This window comes from Perognathus longimembris, chromosome 17, assembly GCF_023159225.1.
Source record: "Perognathus longimembris pacificus isolate PPM17 chromosome 17, ASM2315922v1, whole genome shotgun sequence".
Classification (NCBI taxonomy): domain Eukaryota; kingdom Metazoa; phylum Chordata; class Mammalia; order Rodentia; family Heteromyidae; genus Perognathus; species Perognathus longimembris.
The window spans coordinates 40,780,746-40,798,885 of NC_063177.1; the positions used below are offsets into that span (position 1 = coordinate 40,780,746).

Sequence of the window (18,140 nt, forward strand, 5' to 3'; positions counted from 1 at the left end):
GTAGGACCAGCAAAGGCCATCGACGGAGCGAGCACCGGCCACCCTGTGGTTACGGCCGCGGTGTCATATGATTCTCGAATCACATGATCCCAGAGAAACCGGGTGCGGGGAGAGGAAATGGAGAGGAGAGCGAATTGAGTGAAAAAGAAACTCAGCCTTCCAGGACAGCCCCGCCTCCATATCGGGGAAGGAGCCAATAGGAGCGCGGCATCCCGCACCCCTGGCCAATGGGAACCGCCGTGGGCGGGGCGCCGCGCCGAGGGCTGCCAGGCCGGGAGCGGACCCGCGGTGGCTGCCCAGGGAGCTCGGACGCGGCCGCAGGTAGGTGGGAAGGTGCGGGTAAGCACCCCGCTTCTGCTCCTGGCCCAGGGGCCTGCCGGAGGCGTGTGTGCTTGAGGCTCCCCTGGGGTCTCAGCCCCGAGACAACAGAAGACCCGCGCTGATAGCAGGACTGGTGCACGAGAGGGGAGGGGTTTTGTTTTGGGGGAAGGGAGATGAGGAGTAATTGCAGAGACCCCACCCCGTTAAAAAGGAGGTCTCTCTAGCCGGGAAGGCGGGGAGCGCTTTGTCCTCGGACCAGCACTTCTGCCTCGGTCGACAGGTGCCAGCTCGTTCCCTTTCTGGTGGTGGTTGGTGGTGGGTGGGCCTCCCCGTGGCTTGGAGTTGGGGGGCGCCCACCCCCTAGCCGGGGGCTCCGAGGGGCCGGAGTGGGAACTGGGAGCCGTGGCTGCCCGCCTGCCTCTGATGCAGGGTGGGACAGCTAACTTCGGCCTCTCCCCGCCCCTTTCCCCTGCCCCTTCGCAGCTGGGCTGGCTCGCCTTTCAGGGGTTCCTCGCCCCTGGACACTCGGGGTTGGGGGTGCCCTCTAGCGGAAGACTGCTGAGCTAGGGGCGTGGACAGCTTGCTGCCCCCGGGCTGCCTGGGCACCGTGAGGTGGGGCTGAGGGTGGGAGCCGCTCCGAACCCTACTAAGAGGAGCTAAGCCCCGTCCCGCGTTGTTTGTGCGCCTGCGCCGTGTTCCGCCGGAGCGGACGCCCAGCTCCTGCCCCTCGGGCTAAACAGGAAGGGAAGTAAGAATAAACCAGAAGAGCGCCACAGTCATCTCTGCTGCCGGCTGGGAGTCGCCCTCCGGAAGGCGCTGGATGCTTTACCTGAGAGCTGTGGCTTTTCCCCTCCGACCTGGCCAGGAAACGTTCATTGCGTTGGGGGTGGGAGGAAGCCAGGTGAAGGCAAGGCTAAGTAGGGAACCCTCCCAGCAAGGTCCACACGTTGGGTAGGGGTCCCCGCTAACCACACACGGGAGAAGTGAGGCACCTAGACCAGAAAGGAACTTCTGAGACCCTCACAATTGGTCGGTGGCGATTTCAGGACGAGGGCTTAAGTGGAATTTCTAGGCAGTCTCTGAATCCTTGGCTCTACCTACGCCCATGTCCCTCTCCCTGCACCTGGATCTCAGGCCTCTGTCCCCTGGGCCTTGGGGTCTGTTCCCTGGCAGTGTCTAGGGTGCCCCTGGTGATAGGAACCCTGGTCCAACATGCTCGGGAGGCATGTAGGACAGGGCGTGTAACAGTATTTCTGAATTTGTTTTCCCCTTTGAGAAATGAAGGTGGTGGTTACTGGTTTGGATTACAATGAGAAAAGTTGTAACTGGGTCCTGGGAGGTTCACTACATTGCTGGTTTTGCTCCCCCAGGCTGGGTAACATCTCTCTAGTTGCTCCAAGCTTGTTAGGGAAGTAAGAGACTGCCACCCTGAAGACACGGTTCACTTCTTCCTGCTGAGTCAGATGGGCAACCCAGGGGACACAGTGTCTTTCTACAAACTCTTGAGTTTGACTCCCAGGGTAGGAGGGAAGGCAGAGGTAATTGGTATATCTGGGGGTTTCACGAGGGCCCCTCATAGTGTTGGGGGGTGGGGGCTTCAGAGCATAATTATCTCAAAGGACGACCAGCCTGTGTCCCCTTTCCTGGCTGGAGAGAGGACAATGTGGACAGGCAGTGACTGGCTTCTGGGGTAGGGGGTAGACTCTGCTGCCACTTTGCTTCCTTTTCACATGTCCTCAACCCTGCGGTTTCCCATGTGATCACGTGATTGCCCCAGTCTGAAAGCTTTAGCAGGATGCAGATGGGAGCATAGCATCAACCAAGCAGGGGCCTGGCTGGCAGTGGAAAGGGAGCTCTGGTAGGAGGATTCCCTCCTTGCACCCCTGTACTTCCCACTGCCTCTGAGGCCTTCCTCATATCCTCAGATTTGGCCCACATCCTCATAGTCCAGACCCACAAAAACCACATGCCTTCCTTATTCTCCTAAGCCTGTATAGCACACCCACAGACTCTTGGACCAGGAGTTGGGCCATCAATCTCCACATGTGCTAATGGCAGCGTTCATGCTCATGTGTACATGCAGGTGCATGGATGATATATGCAAGGGATGCATGTAGGAAGCCATGCTTCTTTCCTCCTGCCTGCAGCTGGTGGGGAGGTGCGGTGAGTTCTGGCGTGCACCTTAGTGAGCACAGCCTCAGAACTGAGGATGGCCTGGGCTTAAGCGGGTTGATGAACATTCCTTGTACTCTGCAGGAAGACCATGTGGACCCTGGTGATCTGGGTGGCCTTAATGGCAGGCCTGGTGGCTGGAACACAATGCCCAGATGGCCAATTCTGCCCTGTGGCCTGTTGCCTGGACCCAAAAGGAGCTGGCTACAGCTGCTGCAACCCGGTGCTGGTGGGTGCCCTTCCTGCTCTAGCTAGACCAGAACCGATAGCCTTGGCTCTTTGGCTGGAGTGGAGATGCCTTGCACAGGTCCTTTGGTTTATCCTCTCTCTTCCCAGGACAAGTGGCCTACAACACTGAGCCAGCGTCTGGGTAACCCTTGCCAGACCCATGCCCACTGCTCTGCTGGCTACTCCTGCATCCTCACCATCACTGGGACCTCCAGCTGCTGCCCCTTTCCAAAGGTGAGAGTGCCACTTCCTTGATGGAGGGGCTTAGAGCTGTGTGCGCCCTTCTACTCTGGTGAAAGGGCCTTGCCCACACAGGCTTCTTTGTGTCCCGCAGGCCGTGTCATGTGGGGATGGCCACCACTGCTGCCCCCAGGGCTTCCACTGTAGTGCTGATGGGAAATCCTGCTTCCAGAGATCAGCTGCGGCAGAGGTTGGGGGTGAGCAGGCAACACATAGGAGCCTAGAGTGCTCAGGAGCCCAGTCAGCTGGGTGGGTGGCCCTGACTCCTGTCCTTGTGCTGTCATTCATGTGATATGTGTACTATGTAAGCTACTGCTTTGACTGGGCAGCTCCGGGGACAGGAGGGAGCAGGAGAGGATGCAGGTATTGTGGGGTAGCAAGAGGCCATGCTGGGCTAATTCAGTGACAGCCTACTTTCACTGGAGGCCCCATACCCTGTCATCTTTCTTTCTTTTTTTTTTTTTATCAGTTGTGAGGCTTGAACTGGGCCTGGGTGCTGTCCCTGAGCTCTTCAGCTCAAGGCTAGTGCTCTACCACTTGAGCCACAGTGCCACTGCTGGTTTTCTGGTGGTTAACTGGAGATAAGAGTCTCACACACTTTCCTGCCTGGGCTGGCTTTGAGCCGACATCCTCAGATCTCAGCTTCCTGAGTAGTTAGGATTGCAGGTATGAGCCACCAGCACCCGGCTTACCCTGTCACTCTTTCTGAGGCAGAGACTGGCTTACAGGGAAAGTGGATTACAGGACGTTGGGCTCTAGTAGCAACCCCTACAACTCCTGGAGCTGGACCTACAGGCCCTGAAGCCACAAGCTCTTTGAGTGATGGGGAACATGGCCTTCACTGGCTGGGCTGGTGGAATCCTGGATCATCTTGTCCACAGATAACCACTTCTTGGGTGCTGTCCAGTGCCCTGGTAGCCAGTTTGAATGCCCCGACTCCTCCACGTGCTGCATTATGGTTGATGGCTCCTGGGGATGCTGCCCTATGCCCCAGGTACAGGTGTGGGGAGATGGGAGTGGGGAGGTATGAGGGGCAGGGCAGGGAGCAAAGGCACATCCGTGACTATTTTTCTCAGGCCTCTTGCTGTGAAGACAGGGTACACTGCTGTCCCCATGGGGCCTCCTGTGACCTGGTTCACACCCGCTGTGTCACACCCACAGGCACTTCTCCCCTAGCAAAGAAGTTCCCTGCACAAAGAAGTACTAACAGGGCAGGTGAGGAGGTGGGAGAACCTCAGGCCGGGGTTTGGGGTGAGGCCTCATCTGACTCCTGGCTGAGATAAGTTCTCTCCACTTGGCCATCTCTCAGGCCTAGTTCCTCTTCCAGTGGCTTTGCCCACCTCAGTTGTATGTCCTGATGCACGGAGCCGGTGCCCTGACGATTTCACCTGCTGCAAGCTGCCCAATGGAAGCTATGGATGCTGCCCAATGCCCAATGTGAGTGAGGGCTGGAGCCAGCTTGGCTGTGTACCTACAGCCACCCAAGCCTGGACACTGCTTTACAGGGGTTCGGGGGGCTGGGGTCAGTTGGCTGGTTGCTGGAGCCTAGCTGACTCTGGGCTCATGCTGCCCCCTAGTGGGGGGACTGGAGCAGTGCCAGGCATAGGCTTGGCTGCTCCCTATGCTCACTGAAGACTGAAGTTAAGACTCACCCCTGGTCCTCACCTAGGCCATTTGCTGTGCCGACCACCTGCACTGCTGCCCCCAGGACACTGTGTGCGACCTGACCCAGAGCAAGTGCCTCTCCAAGGAGAATGGCGCTACAGACCTACTGACCAAGCTGCCTGCACACACAGGTAGCATAGGCAAAGCCCATTCCACCAAGCTGTTCCATGATGAGATGCGGGGATGGGTGCTAGTCCCAAGGAGAGATTAGGTAGCAGCAGCCTCTCCACATTGGCCTTGCCTTGGAATCTCTGCGGGGTGGTATACATCCTGCCTTCCATCTTCAACATCTGGTTCCAGCTGTGGAGACTGCAACTGAGTAGGCCCCACCCACTCCACCCACAAGCCTGACCTGTCCTCTCTATCACACAGTGCAGGATGTGAAGTGCGACATGAAGGTGAGCTGCCCAGATGGCTACACCTGCTGTCGCCTCCAGACAGGAGCCTGGGGCTGCTGCCCATTTACACAGGTACCCAGGAAGGCGGGGGGGAGAGCTGAGCAGAGGTGGCAGCAATCTGAGCCCTTGTGCTCACTGGCCCTGTTGTCTGCTCTAGGCTGTGTGCTGTGAGGACCACATACACTGCTGCCCGGCAGGGTTTACGTGTTACACAGAGAAGGGAACCTGCGAACAGAACGGCTTCCAGGTGCCCTGGGTGAAGAAGATCGCAGCCCACCTCAGCCTGCCAGACCCACAGTTCTTGAAGAATGATGTTTCTTGTGACGGTGTCACCAGCTGCCCCCCCTTCAGCACCTGCTGCCGACTCATATCTGGGGAATGGGGCTGCTGTCTTTTCCCAGAGGTGCATGGTTTGGGGGGAGGAGGGAGAAGAACAGTACTCGGGCCACAGTACCTTGGCCTGGTCAGAGGGTGTACTCTGCCTAGCCCGCACTAGCACTCAGCTCAGATTCAGCCCCCAACTGGAGCAGCTGTAGACGGGAGACATGGCCCACATAGCAACTTCTAGAACACCTTTTCTGCCTGTCCCCCAGGCTGTCTGCTGTTCGGACCACCTACACTGCTGCCCCCATGGCTACATGTGTGTGGCCAAGGGAGGGTGTCAGAAGGGAAACAAGATAGTGGCTGGACTAGAGAAAATGCCTGCCCACCAGGCTCCCCGGAACCACACAGGAGACACTGGCTGTGACCAGCATACCAGCTGCCCAGTGGGGCAGACCTGCTGCCCAAACCTGAGTGGGGGCTGGGCCTGCTGCCAGTTGCCCCATGTGAGTGCCTGTATGACTGACCTGGGATAAGGGGGCTCGGTGTGGAGGAGAGGCTGAGTGTGACGTCACTCCATCGCCCCTGCCCCAGGCTGTATGCTGTGAGGACCGGCAACATTGCTGCCCGGCGGGCTACACCTGCAATGTGAAGGCCCGAACCTGTGAGAAGGAAGTGGATGCTGCCCATCCTGCTGCCCTCCTGCTCCTCAGCCCGAATGAGGGTGTGGATGATGTGGAGTGTGGATCAAGGCACTTCTGCCATGATAACCAAACCTGCTGTCGAAACAGCCAAGGGGACTGGGCCTGCTGTCCCTACCGCCAGGTTAGTGCTAACCCTGACCCTGGCTCTGGGTATGGGCATGGGTCAGGTGCTGCCTTGTCTAACTCTGTTATCCCCCTCCCCCCATCCATTCAGGGTGTCTGCTGTGCAGATCGTCGGCATTGCTGTCCTAGTGGCCACCGCTGTGGGGCCAAGGGAACCAAGTGCTTACGCAGGCCCAACCTGCGCTGGGATAACCCTGCGGCTGCCCCAGCCCCCAGACAGCTGCTGTAAGGAGGGGCTGAGGTCCAAAGACACTTCACAGCCCTCTGGACCCTGTCCAGGGAGCGTCCACCTGCTCAGGCCTCCCTAGCTCCTTTCCCCCCTAATTTCCCTCTGACTCCCCCACTCTGAATCACCCCATTACTGTAGAAGGCGAGGGCTTCAATTGAAGGCCTTCCTCATCTAGGGGACAGTGGCAAAAGCCACATTACAATACAAACTGCCACCCCTTCCCCCGATTTCTTTGGACCCTGTGGCCAGGTGCTTTCCCCTATCCACAGGTGGTGTGTGTGTATGTGCGCGCGTGTTCTCCAATAAAGTTTGTACACTTTCTTAGCTGTCTGATTTGGCCGCCCTGCCTTACCTCCCCAGAAGAGCCCTGAATGGGGATCCTTGTCCAGTGCCAACATTCGCCCTACACAGAAAGACACACAAGGCGTTCACCTCACCATTCTATATTTGCTGTTTCCCACAGCGGGGGCCCCCGTCTGTCACCTTATCCCCTAGTCCCCAGGCCTACCCCGGTCACCGGCCCCGTGACATGGCAGCCCAGCGATGAGCCGGTCAGCAAGCAGCACCCCTCCCCTCCCAAGGGTCCACAGAGAATGCCCCTCCCTTCCCAGCCCTCACTAGTAGCCCAGGCTGGGCCACCAACCCCTCCTTCTCTCCCAAGATAGAACTTTCTATGTACAGCCACGTTTATACAGGCACTGCTTCCCCCCCACCCCCAGCCCTCGTCCCCAGCACCTCCCAGTGGGGGGCCTGTCCCCTCCCACCTCCCCCCAGCTCGGAGGCAGATCGATCCAGGGCCCCTTCCCAAGACTTTACCCCCCCGCACGCACGCACGCACGCACGCACGCACCTACCACGGCACAGCCTCGCAGGCGCAGGCCCCGGGACGGACGCCGCTCCGGGCCTAGGCGCGCGCGGCCCCGCGGCTCCCGGGGGCGCGCACCCTGGGGGCGAGCCCGGGCGGGAGGGGGGGCGGCGCTACTTGACGTTGAACACCATCAGCGGCCGCTCCTCCCGCCGCTGCCACGGGCTCTTCTTGTCGCCGGCGTCGTCGCCCACCTCGGCCCCCAGCTCGTCCTCCGGGCTGGTGAGCGAGTCGCGCCGGAGCTCGCTGGCACTGCTGCGGGAACTGTCCCCGCGGCTCCGGCCTCGGCCCCGGGGCACCGTGGCCGCCCGGCCCTCGGGCGCCGCCACCTCGTCCAGCAGCGGCGTCAGCGAGTTGTCCTCCGGCGAGCAGAGGCCCGTGCGGCTCTCGCTGCTGCTGGGCTCCGTGTCCTCGCTGAGCGCCAGGCGCGGCGGCGCGGGCGGCGGCGGCGGCACGGCGGCGGCGGCGGCGGCGGCGGGGGCGGGGCCGCGCTCGCGCTCCTCCCGCGGGGGCCGGCGGCGCGCGGGCCGCGCCTCGTGCACGTCGACGCCAGAGTCCAGGCTGGCGTCGGTGCTGCGGCCCCCGCCGCCCGCCTGCAGGTCGATGTACGAGTGGCGCACCTGCGAGTTGGAGCGCCCGTCCAGCGACACGAACCAGGCGCGCGGGTGAGGCTTCACGCCCAGTTCCAGCAGCTTCTTCTCGGTCAGCGCCTGCAGCTCCCCGTTGAGCTGCGCCATGGTGGACTCGTTGAACAGCACCGGGATGGTGACCGAGCCGCTGACGGGCGCCGAGCGCCCGCCGCCCCAGCCCTCGCCGCCGCCGGCCCCGCCGCCCTCGCTCCCCGCGCCCGGGTGGCCCTGGTGGATCAGCGGGCGCTGGGGGTCGGGCTGGGGGAAAGGGCGCGCGGGGCCGGCGGCGGAGCCCTCGGGCGGGGTGGGCTCGTCGCCGACCCCCGCGGCGCCCGCCTCGCCGCCCAGGCGCACGTAGTGCGCGGGGATCACCAGCGTGGGCATGACGTTGCGGTAGACGTTGTCCTTGAGGTGGTCGATGGAGCCGCAGAAGATGAGCTGCCCGGCCTGGCTGAGCGACGGCGGCCGCGCCAGCTGGTCCACCGACTGCGACAGCAGGAAGTCGGGCGTCTTGCTCTCGGCCGCCCCCTTGTGGCCCAGGTAGTGGTCGAACGGGGGCGGCGGCGAGGGGGGCTCGTGCAGGAAGGCCGCGGCCCCCGCCGGGCCCCGCCGGTACTCATCCAGGCCGGGCTCCAGCCCGCCAGGGCCCTCGACGGAGCGGGCGCCCTTGAGCCCCGCGGCCTCGGCCCCCCGGACACCCGGAGGCTCGGTGGCTGGGCGGCTGGACGAGCGCGGTTTGGCACGGAAGAAGTCATCCCGGGAGGAGGCTAAGTCTCTGGAGCTGGAGAAGGCCGAATGGAGGGGTCCCGGGGGTGGGGCCTCGGGGTCCCCCGAAGAGGCAGGTTCCAGGGGTCCCCCACAGATGAGGTGCAGCTGGGACATCGAGGTGGCCTGATCGCGCTTGTTACCGTCAGAGGGCCCGGAGAGCTGCAGTTTGCGGTGCTGCTGCCTGGGCTTCAGGCAGCGCCTCCTGGGGAGGACAGAGGGGGGACCATCAGGAAAAGAGGAAGTGCTCTAACCCTCCTCACCCTACACCCCTCATTTCAGGACGAGAGGTGAAGATAGAGGATGGAGTCCAATGCCTGGCGCTGTCAGAAAGGAAGAACTTGGGGCTGGGAATGTGGCTTAGCGGTAGAGCGTTTGCTTAGCATGCATGAAGCCCTGGGTTCGATTCCTCAGCACCACATAAACAGAAAAAGCCAGAAGTGGCTCTGTGGCTCAAGTGGTAGAGTGCTAGCCTTGAGCAAAAAGAAGCCAGGGACAGTGCTCAGGCCCTGAGTCCAAGCCCCAAGACGAGCAGAAAAAAAGAAAGAAGGGGGGGGGGGGGGACTTGTGTAGCAGAGGCCTGGGAGAAGGTTGTGGAAAGCAAGGGCCCTGTCCAGCAGTTTCATTTAGGTTCCCATGGGGCAGAAGTGCCTAAGCCAGCGAGGAGTGGGTCTGGCTTAGGTGTAGAGCAGATCGTTTGAGGTGAGAGCAGTGGAGGGCCAGGGCCGAGGCGCGGGCACACTCACCGGCAGTAGTAGATAAGCAGACACAGCAGTATGAGCACCAGCAAGGCCAGGGCTGCCAGGATGGTGAGCAGAAAGATGGTGTGGTAGGTACCAATGTCTTGGATGCCTGACGTGATGGTGACCAGCCCTGTGCCAGGCAAGGGTTTAGTGTTTGGGGATGGATGGCCCTTCCTGCTGTTCACCAGGTCTCCTCTTCCCTCCCCCTGCCCCGCTAACCCACCACTCTCACCAGCCGTGGGGGAGGCCATGGCAGCCACCCAGCACCCCAGCTGCGAGGAGACGAAGGTCCAGTAGAGCTGCCGCCCTTCCTTCCGGATCACCCCGGTGCCGTTGCGTACCCACAGTCCTAGGAGAAACCAGGGTGCATCAGTCTCCTAAACATTCTCCCTACTCCACCCCCCAACTCCAGTACTGACAAGCCGCGAGACACTTACCACTCTTGGGGTCAAACCGCCAGGCTGGAATACTGGTGCCCACAGCCAGGGCACGTGGCTCCGAGGGCACTGGCAGGGACAGGTGAATGGGGCCTGAGAGGGGCACTTCTGTCCCATTGCCTGTCAGCAGGTGAACACTCACAGCAGCCAGGGGGAGCAGCTCGAGCCAGGAGCCATTGCCTGAGGGAAGAAAACAGGAGAGCTGAGGAACTGGACTGGGAATGTGGCTTAGCGGTAGAGCGCTTGCCTGGCATGCATGAAGCCCTGGGTTCAATTCCTCAGCACCACATAAACAGAAAAAGCCAGAAGTGGCACTGTGACAGTGGTACAGTGCTGGCCTTGAGCAAAAGAAGCTCAGGGACAGTGCCAAGCTCTGCATTCAAGCCCCAGGAATGACAACAACAACAGAAAAGCTGAGGAATTGAACTGCGGGGAAGGGTTCCACATCAGCCACTTGGCTTACCTGAGCTGGAGGCCTCTGTGCCCAGGAAGGCAGGGAAAGCCCTCATTTCCTGCGGGGTGCTGGCAGGTGTGAGCGATGCCCAGAGCTGGCTGTAGGTGGAGCTGACTGGCAGGCGGGCCGCCCGGCGCTGAAACTGCACCCAAGGCTGAGAGCGGGCACCTGGATGGAGAGAGGGGCTGCAGTGGCCTGGCGAGGGATCAGAGCAGAAAGCAGGTATGGAAGAAGAGGAGCCATTGGGGGAGGCCAACTGAAAAGGCCAGGGATGTGGCGACCTGGAGAGAACAGGGCAGCCATAGGTGGTGGACTTGTTAGGGACGTGAACCTGTGACCTCCCATCCTGATTGTGACCCGCAGCAAGTTGCTTGCTTGTTGTGAAACACCATTTCCTTATACACCTATAAAATAAGCAGGGGATGGCATGGTGGAGCAAACTCGGAGGTAGAATGGTAGGAAGATTCTTGTCTAAATCTGTATCTGTGCAAAAGAAAGACCCTATCTGAAAACTAAGTAGAGGAAAATAAAAAAAGTTCAAACCCCAGAACTGCCAAAATAAATAAGTAAATATAGAATCCTACAAAATAATGAGGCTCAGGATCTCAAGCAATTAGCAGCATCTCTTCCATGGCAGGCAGTGGCCTCCATCCTAGGATACAAGGATAAGACAGACAGTTCCCTGCCTTCAAGTTCATGGTCAAGTGCAATGCTGTCCTTCATGGTACCATGAGAACTTCCTTCAGAGAATGTATCTGGGCCATCCATCATGGTCTGACAGGACCCTATTACTAGTACTTTTAATTTTTAAGCATTTAATGAATTCTTCCTGGGTGCTGGTAGCTCACGCCTATCATCCTGGCTACTCAAGAGGCTGAGATCTGAGGATCACGGCTCAACACGAGCCTGGGCAGGAATGTCTATGAGACTCATCTCCAATTAACCACCCCAAAACTGGAAGTGGAGCTCAAGTGGTAGAGTGCCAGCCTTGAGCAAAAGAGCTCAGGGACAGTGCCCAGGCCCTGAGTTCAAGCCTTAGAACCAGAACCAAAACAACAACAACAAAAAAGAATCCTTAATTTTTTCAATTAAGTAGACATAAATAGCTAATGGGGGGGGGGAGAGGACAGACATATAAATAATTCCAATATAGTGTGACAGCATTAAGCTATATGAGATGCTGGGCAGATTACCGGTAGTAACCCCTGTAATAAGTGTAACAGTATCTGAGGTAGAAGCTTTTATTATTAACTACATTTTATACATGCAGGGGCCCAGGCCCCTGGTGCCATGGCTCACCTACTTGTCCCCACCCCATCCTGTCTCTCTTAAATGCTGGGAGCTTGGCCCAGCCCTCAGCAGGGAAGGCCAACTAAGTGAAACTCATCCAGGAAGGAAAGTGGGAAAGGCCTTCTAGGAGGACAGGCAGGAGAAGGGTCTGGAGGCCTCAGGAGCAGGCTGTGCTGAGATGGCAGCTGAAGTCTAGAAGACACCGTCAGCTTTCCTTTTTATGACACTGCACGCTGTACTTGCAGCACACCCCCCTTTTTTATTGCCAGTCCTGGGGCTTGAACTCAGGGCCTGAGCACTGTCCCTGGCTTCTTTTTGATCAAGGCCAGCACTCTACCACTTGATCCACAGAACCACTCCCAGCTTTTTCTATGTATGTGGTGCTGAGGGATCGAACCCAGAGCTTCATGCATGCTAGGCAAGCACTCTCCCCCTAAGCCACATTCCCAGCCCTGCTTTTTGTTTTTTGAGATGGAGTCTTGATGACTTTGCCTGAGCTGGCCTTGATCTTCTGATTCTCCTGCCTCTGCTTCCTGAGTAGCTGCGATCAGACTCACACCGCCATGCCTGGCTGCACTGCCAACTTTGTGAAGGGACCTGGGCTTTACACTAAAACCTGTGGGAACTATGGAAGCCCGGAAGCTGGATGGCAACAGAGCCCATTTGGCATTTGGCATTTTAGAATCCTCTTGGGACATTTAGAAGCCTCTAGCCCACAAGGCTCAGAGGGATAGAGAGAGTAAGCAAAGCTGGGTGTGGTGGCTCATACCCATAATCCTAGCCACTCAGAGGCTGAGATTTGAGGATTGTGGTTCAAAGCCAATCCAGGCAGGAAGTCCATGAGACTCTTATCTTTTTTTTCTTCTTCTTTTTCAGTCCTGGGGCTTGAACTCAGGGCCTGGGCACTGTCTCTGAGCCTCGTTTTGCTCTACCACTTTGAACCACAGCTCCACTTCCAATATTTTTGAGCAGTTAATTGTCTCACAGGGCCTTTCCTGCCTGGTCTGGCTCCAAACCATGATCCTCAGATCTCAGCCTCCTGAATAGGAAGGATTACAAATGCGAGCCACTGGTGCCCCACAAGACTTTGGATCTCTAATCACCAAAAAGCTAGAAGTGGAGCTGTAGCTTAAGTGGTAGAGTGCTAGCCTTGAAACAATAAAGCTAAAGACAGCATCCAGGCCCTGAATTCAAGCTTCAGTACACACACACACACACACACACACACACACACACACACACACAGTAAGCAAGAGTAATTTGGAGTAATTTGCCAACTGGGACTCAAGCTAAGAATTTAGATGGGGGAGGGGCGGTCTTTCCCACTGTGGCTGTCTAATATTAGCCACACAGTGTCTAGCCTCTGTGCTACTCAGAATGTTCTCAGCCCTTGCTCATTGCCCCTCCTGCCTGGTCCCTGATGACTCCCAGGTCCTCCTCTGCTCGCTTTCCCCTCCAGCGCTCACAGGGTCCACTCTCCCTTCACTGAGTTCCTATCCATTCTGCCAGCTTCCACTCCAAGGGCAGGGGCGTCTCAACACCAAGCATGGCTGCCTTCTCCTCTGCTGCCTGGCCACTCTCGTAGCATTTGCAGTGGCATTTGTCTGACTTCCTACTTGCTTGTGAATTCCACAAGGTAGGGAGCAGAGCTGTTCTTCCCTACCACTGTGGTCGGCACCGGCCATCATATCATACCTGGCATGGGGCAGGAGTGGAAGGAAGTATTAGCTGAGTGGGACTGAAAACCTGTGCATACACAAGGACCCCTGCATGTTGCTCTGGGCCTTGTACTGGGTGAGAGTCCCCTGTGTATGGAGGACTCTCTCATGGCTTTCTCCCATTGCCAGGCACCCAGTATATAGGTACACAACAAGCAGGTAGAGATCCACTGCAGATAAAAGGTGGCAGGGAGGTAGGAACTGAGGGAGAGGAGAAACCACGAGAAACCCCAACACACTGGAACCATTTATTAAACACCTTTTGTTGGCAGGGTTGATGAGATTCAATCCTTATTTCAATTCGGTGATGTAGAGAACTACCTTCCACTCCTTTCACATGAACAGGTGTGGCTCAGAGAGGTTAAGTGACTTGCCCAAGGCACCCAGCTAACATGCAAAGAAGTAGAGGTCTCAGGTTGGGGGGGGCCAGGGAGGGGAGCTGGTGTGAAATGAAGGGCGGGGCGGGGGGCTTACCAGGAGAGCCTAGGAGAATGTGTACAAGGTCCTCATAGAGGATGAGAGTGGCTGGCCGCTCAGGGAGCAGGTAGAGGCTGACGGATGCGTACACTGCAAGAGGGTGGGCCTGTCAGTGCCAGAAAAGCCCCCGACCCTGCCTCCTACGCACCCGCCTCCCAGTGGCGTCCCTCTGCATACCCCAGCCCAGGCAGCAGCTGCTATCAAGTGTGCCTGCCCCCCTCCGCCCCCAAGGACTATTTTGGGTAGGGGCTGAGGGAGGGTCAGCTGCTGCCCCCCCTCCTCCACCTGCTCCTGCACTCACAAGGCAGCTTGTCAACACGCCAGGGCACAGAATTGGTGAGGAAGCCAGGGCGGGCAGCGGTAACCAGCACCCAGGTGCCCAAGCGGTAATTGAGGGGCAGTGTGGCCACACCCTCCGAGTCCGTGGTGCCAGCAGCCAGCAGGGTCCGGTTCCCAAACACGTCCACAGAGGCCCTGGCCAGGGGCACGAGCTCCCCACTCACATAGACCTGCACCTTGATCAAGATTTCTGTAGGCAAAACAAGGGGAGGAGGTGAGAAGGAGATGGGGGGAGGGGGAGGAGAACTGAGGGCAATCCAGCAATGGGGGGGGGGGGGGCTGTTGGTTACAAGAGGTTTGGGGGCTGATTCCAGAGTAGATATACTAAAGTAAGAGCTAGCATTTGTTTATGTTTTGCCATATTGGGGGTCAAACCTGGGGTTTTGAGCATGCTAAACATGAAACATACCAGTAAGCTACACCCTCAGCCACAGCCAGCGGCCTGAGAAGATGGTGGCAGGCTTACTGTATTTCATCAACTCTAACATATGCATGTTTTCACGGTTTAACATTTCTGCACCCAGGCTATGTCTGTGATTGATGATGTCATAATGACACCTGACAGCATTGTTCCCATTCTTACTGGTGCATGAAATAACAATGTGTCTTATAGTCCATGATGTATTAACTTTGATAAAACGTACCCTTAGCCCATTTTACAGACAACAAAACTGAGGGTCAGCGACTAAGTATGTGGCTAGTGTTCAGTGAGAGATAAGTCTACCTTTAAGATCTAAATTCTTAGCCACTTGTCTGGGGAGAGGAGAGGAAGAGAGGGCTGAGGAGGGATGCATAAGGGAGGAGGCAGGGCCCGACAACAGGGGAGAAGTCAAGATGGAGCAGTTTGGAAGGTAGATGGAAGTGGGTCTGAATTTAAGATCTCAAGAAAAACATGGAGAAGGGGATACAAGAAATTGTTCATTCCCATCACTCATCCTTTCCCCAGAATCCTTTGCACACACCTGTTTTCCTTTAGATTTAAGGACTCATCCCAACCCTTAGACCCAAGCAAGTATCTCCTGACCCTTCCCCCTCATGTCTATAGCTGGTCAGCAGCAGTCACCATGGCAACGCCCTCATTCCTCCCAGATCAGGCAGGGAGCTGGGGCCCCTGGCAAGGAGAATCCAGGGGCCTGCTGAGGTCCAGGGGAAACCAGTGTGGAGGGGGCTGGGAAGGGAAGTCTGTGTCTTCTTGTTTCCAGGGCTGCTTGTAGCCCGAGACAGTCCAGACAGGTTGGCCTTGCAGGTGTCCTGGGCTCAGAGGGGGTGATAGGGCCTCTGCTACTATTCCTCTCCACTCCAACCAGCCCTCCCTCAAGACCATGCCTTGCTCTTTGCCTTGAGGCTAAGAATGGATATGGCTGAAAAGGTTCAGAGGCCTCACTCAGTAAGGGGCCCAGGAGGTTAGGAGGGAGGGAGGGCACTGGGGGCTCAGGTACAGAAGGAAGTCTGAGAGCAGCAGGCCATAGGGAGGTCTGGAGCCTCAAAGACTTCAGGAAGGCCTTACATGTGGTGCCCGACACTCAACAGTGACAGGTGCCTTAGCTCAGGCGTCAACTCAGAGCTAGTGCCACGCCTGCCCCTGGCATCCCATCCAGCTGTTCACCAGAGCCCACCTCCCTTTCCCCTGTCAGGACAGCCTAATGGTGCTGACTGGGGCACACTGGACCCACTGGCGCGCGCGCGCGCACACACACACACACACACACACACACACACACACATCCAGTAGGAATTCTGGGAAGCTGGAAGGGCCTGACTGCTCTTTGGCCCTACCCAGGGCCAGGAGCAGCTGGACAGAGCAGCTGGGAAGAGGGGACCCAGGAGTCTGAAATGTGCTCACTTGAGGGAATGCCTTGGGCTCAAAGGCCAGGGCTTGGAAGAGGGGAGGGGTCTGGGGAGGCCAAACTGAGGTGGGCAGGTAAGGCATGAAACAGGCATTAATGCCAGGCTAGCAGATTCCCTTCCCCCTTTCCCTCAACCTGGGCTTCCAGCCAGCTGCCTGAGAGAGCCCCCTATCCTGGCTCCTTGCCAGGCAATTCCCTGGGCCCTCTCCCCTGGGGTGCAGGGCCTTGAGGGAGGGGCCTCACGGGAAACTAGAGCCTCTTCCTACCTGGCAAAGCCTCCTCTCTTAGAGAGAGCAGGAGAGACGGAGGCAGGAGAGACCCTTTCCCAGTTTCAAAGGCTGACAATCCACACTGTGTTAGCCTCATTTCAGAAGGAAATCCTACCTCCTCCTTCCTTCATCCGGACCCTACTTCCCTCAACAAGACCCTCCCCCCGCCCTTCCTGTCAGCTCCTGCGGGCTGGGGGAAGGCGTGGAGAACACTGCTTCGGGCAGGGATGGGGCGCACTGGCAGCGGAGGGGGGGCGGTCGCGGGGTGGTGGCGCAGTAGCCGGGGAGGTGGGCACAGGGCTGGGGTGGGTGGAGGCGCGGGAGCTCCCAGGGACCGGGCGTGGAGCCGTGGCCTCTCCCACCGCAGGAGCCGGCCCCACCCCCATCCCACACACCCACCTGGGCCGGGGAGAAGTGATGTGAGGAGGGGGTGGTCTGGAAGCGGTCAGAGGACAGGAGTGGCAGGAGGCCGGCTGGACGGGGACCCAGACACCTGCCCTCCCAGCTGGCACTGCCCACAGCCAGCCAGCTCAGCCTGGCTCCGCGACCACAGCCCAGCCGTGCGCCTAGAGTTGGGAATCCCAATGTACCCCCTTTTCTCAGGGCCCTCCAACTGCAGCCTTCTCTCCACCATGGGCTGATCAGCGCTTATTTGGTGCTCCCCGAATTCTAAACCTAGGTTCTGGCTTGAAGCTGTCAGACTCCCGGGCGAAGAACCCCATTCGAGCAGTCAATCCCGCCCACAGCCTCACCCACTCCCCCTCCTCCCTTCCCCCCTTCAAGCCCATCTCTAGGCTCCCAGCCCCCGTCCGGCCCAGGGTGGCAGCCGATGCCTGCACCCCCCACCCAGCCAGAGTCGCAAGCGAGAGATTCGCGGGGGGCCGTGGAGCGGGCGCCCGCCCCAGCCCGCCCCTGGGCGGGTGTCTTCGGTAGACAATGGCTCAGGCAGCAGAGCCTCGAGGATCAGGAGGGAGAAAAACAAGTCAGGAGGGGGTGGCGACGCCGAGCTTGGGGACCCCCCCGTCCTCCCCCATTGTGTCTCCCCGAGACCCGCGCCCCAGACAGTTCCCCCCCCCACTTTCCGCCCTAACAGCCGACCCCAGGTCGCTCAGCCCCCCCCCCCATCCCAATGCAAGGGACAGAATGCACCCCGATCCACTAGCACCACGAAGAGGAGGCTACTGGCAGGGGCCCGATCCCGGGGCGCAGGCCCACGACCGTCGCCCCTCCGAGCCGAGACTCACCCTGCGGGCTGGGGGGCTCCGGCGGCGACTTGCCGGGAGCCCGGGAGGCACCGCCGAGCAGTAGCCCCAGCAGCGGCAGCAGCCGCGCGAGGACGCTGGGGCCACTGGGCGGCGGCATCGCGGGGCTCCGGCCGGCCCTAGCGGTCCATAGCTGCCGCCCGGCCCGGCAAGGCCGGCCCCGCTCAGCCCCAGCTCTGCGCCTCGCCGCGCCGCGCCGCGCCGCTCGGGCTCGGGCTCCGGCTGCGGCGCCCGCTCCGCGCGATTGTCTCCGCCCGGAGCCTCCGCCAGCGCCCCCTGCAGGCGGCGCCCCGCACCGCGGCTCTCCCGGCGCCGCCCCTCCGCGGCCCCGCTCCGCCCGCCGCCCCCTAGCTCCGCCCGGACCGCAGCCCTTGCAGCAGCCCCCACCTCGCGCTCCCACACTCGGCGCTGCACGCCAGTTTAGCAATTAGGGTTAAGTCGCCAAGCTTGGAGATTCTAGAGGAGCTGACGTTCGGTGCACCATGTGGGGTGGGGAGCCTGGCTGTAGCTCACTCTCGAAGAAGTACGGTCATGAGTGTCTCAAAAAAGCGTAATTACTCCCCGCCCCACCGTCCACTCTCTCCACGCTGACCACCGCGCCCTGCACCCCCCCCCCCCAAACACCGGAAATCAGAGCTGGGGGC

The 18,140-nt window shown here is 59.3% G+C and overlaps 2 protein-coding genes across 8 annotated transcripts; one reads left to right on the forward strand and one right to left on the reverse strand.

Moving 5' to 3' along the window:
* The first annotated feature begins 237 nt into the window (after positions 1–237).
* Grn (granulin precursor) lies at positions 238–6,722 on the forward strand. Of its 7 annotated transcripts, none has more exons than XM_048365940.1 (15): positions 299–321; positions 2,405–2,479; positions 2,578–2,722; positions 2,830–2,955; positions 3,056–3,158; positions 3,286–3,324; positions 3,843–3,955; positions 4,038–4,176; positions 4,271–4,398; positions 4,631–4,757; positions 4,999–5,096; positions 5,182–5,427; positions 5,618–5,851; positions 5,940–6,170; positions 6,264–6,722. In XM_048365940.1, exons 2-15 carry the CDS (start codon positions 2,445–2,447, stop codon positions 6,399–6,401), a joined length of 1,902 nt encoding a protein of 633 aa, XP_048221897.1. In that variant the 5' UTR covers positions 299–321; positions 2,405–2,444; the 3' UTR covers positions 6,402–6,722. The 7 variants fall into 7 exon arrangements, with proteins under 7 accessions (XP_048221900.1, XP_048221901.1, XP_048221897.1 ...); XM_048365941.1 differs by lacking the exon at positions 299–321 and adding an exon at positions 361–601; XM_048365943.1 differs by lacking the exon at positions 2,405–2,479 and having other exon boundaries at positions 238–321.
* A 531-nt stretch (positions 6,723–7,253) lies between these two features.
* Fam171a2 (family with sequence similarity 171 member A2) lies at positions 7,254–17,717 on the reverse strand. The gene is made up of 8 exons (XM_048366518.1): positions 17,479–17,717; positions 14,081–14,308; positions 13,777–13,869; positions 10,304–10,462; positions 9,841–10,020; positions 9,636–9,752; positions 9,407–9,533; positions 7,254–8,865 (listed from the first exon to the last, which is right to left on the reverse strand). The coding sequence occupies exons 1-8, from the start codon at positions 17,594–17,596 to the stop codon at positions 7,380–7,382; spliced, it is 2,508 nt and encodes an 835-aa protein (XP_048222475.1). The 5' UTR covers positions 17,597–17,717; the 3' UTR covers positions 7,254–7,379.
* Positions 17,718–18,140: the final 423 nt, after the last annotated feature.

Bases quoted from the DNA above. Each gene is read 5' to 3' on its own strand.
- Grn (XM_048365939.1), top strand. From the start codon at position 2,420: ATGCAAGGGATGCATGTAGGAAGCCATGCTTCTTTCCTCCTGCCTGCA. The intron at 3,159-3,285 runs GTGAGCAGGCAA...CTGCTTTGACTG, and splicing joins AGCTGCGGCAGAGGTTGGGG to GGCAGCTCCGGGGACAGGAG. The intron at 5,428-5,617 runs GTGCATGGTTTG...CCTGTCCCCCAG, and splicing joins GCTGCTGTCTTTTCCCAGAG to GCTGTCTGCTGTTCGGACCA.
- Fam171a2 (XM_048366518.1), bottom strand. From the start codon at position 17,596: ATGCCGCCGCCCAGTGGCCCCAGCGTCCTCGCGCGGCTGCTGCCGCTG. The intron at 14,309-17,478 runs GTGAGTCTCGGC...TTTTGCCTACAG, and splicing joins GGAGCCCCCCAGCCCGCAGG to AAATCTTGATCAAGGTGCAG. The intron at 9,534-9,635 runs GTGAGAGTGGTG...TGCCTGGCACAG, and splicing joins CATGGCCTCCCCCACGGCTG to GGCTGGTCACCATCACGTCA.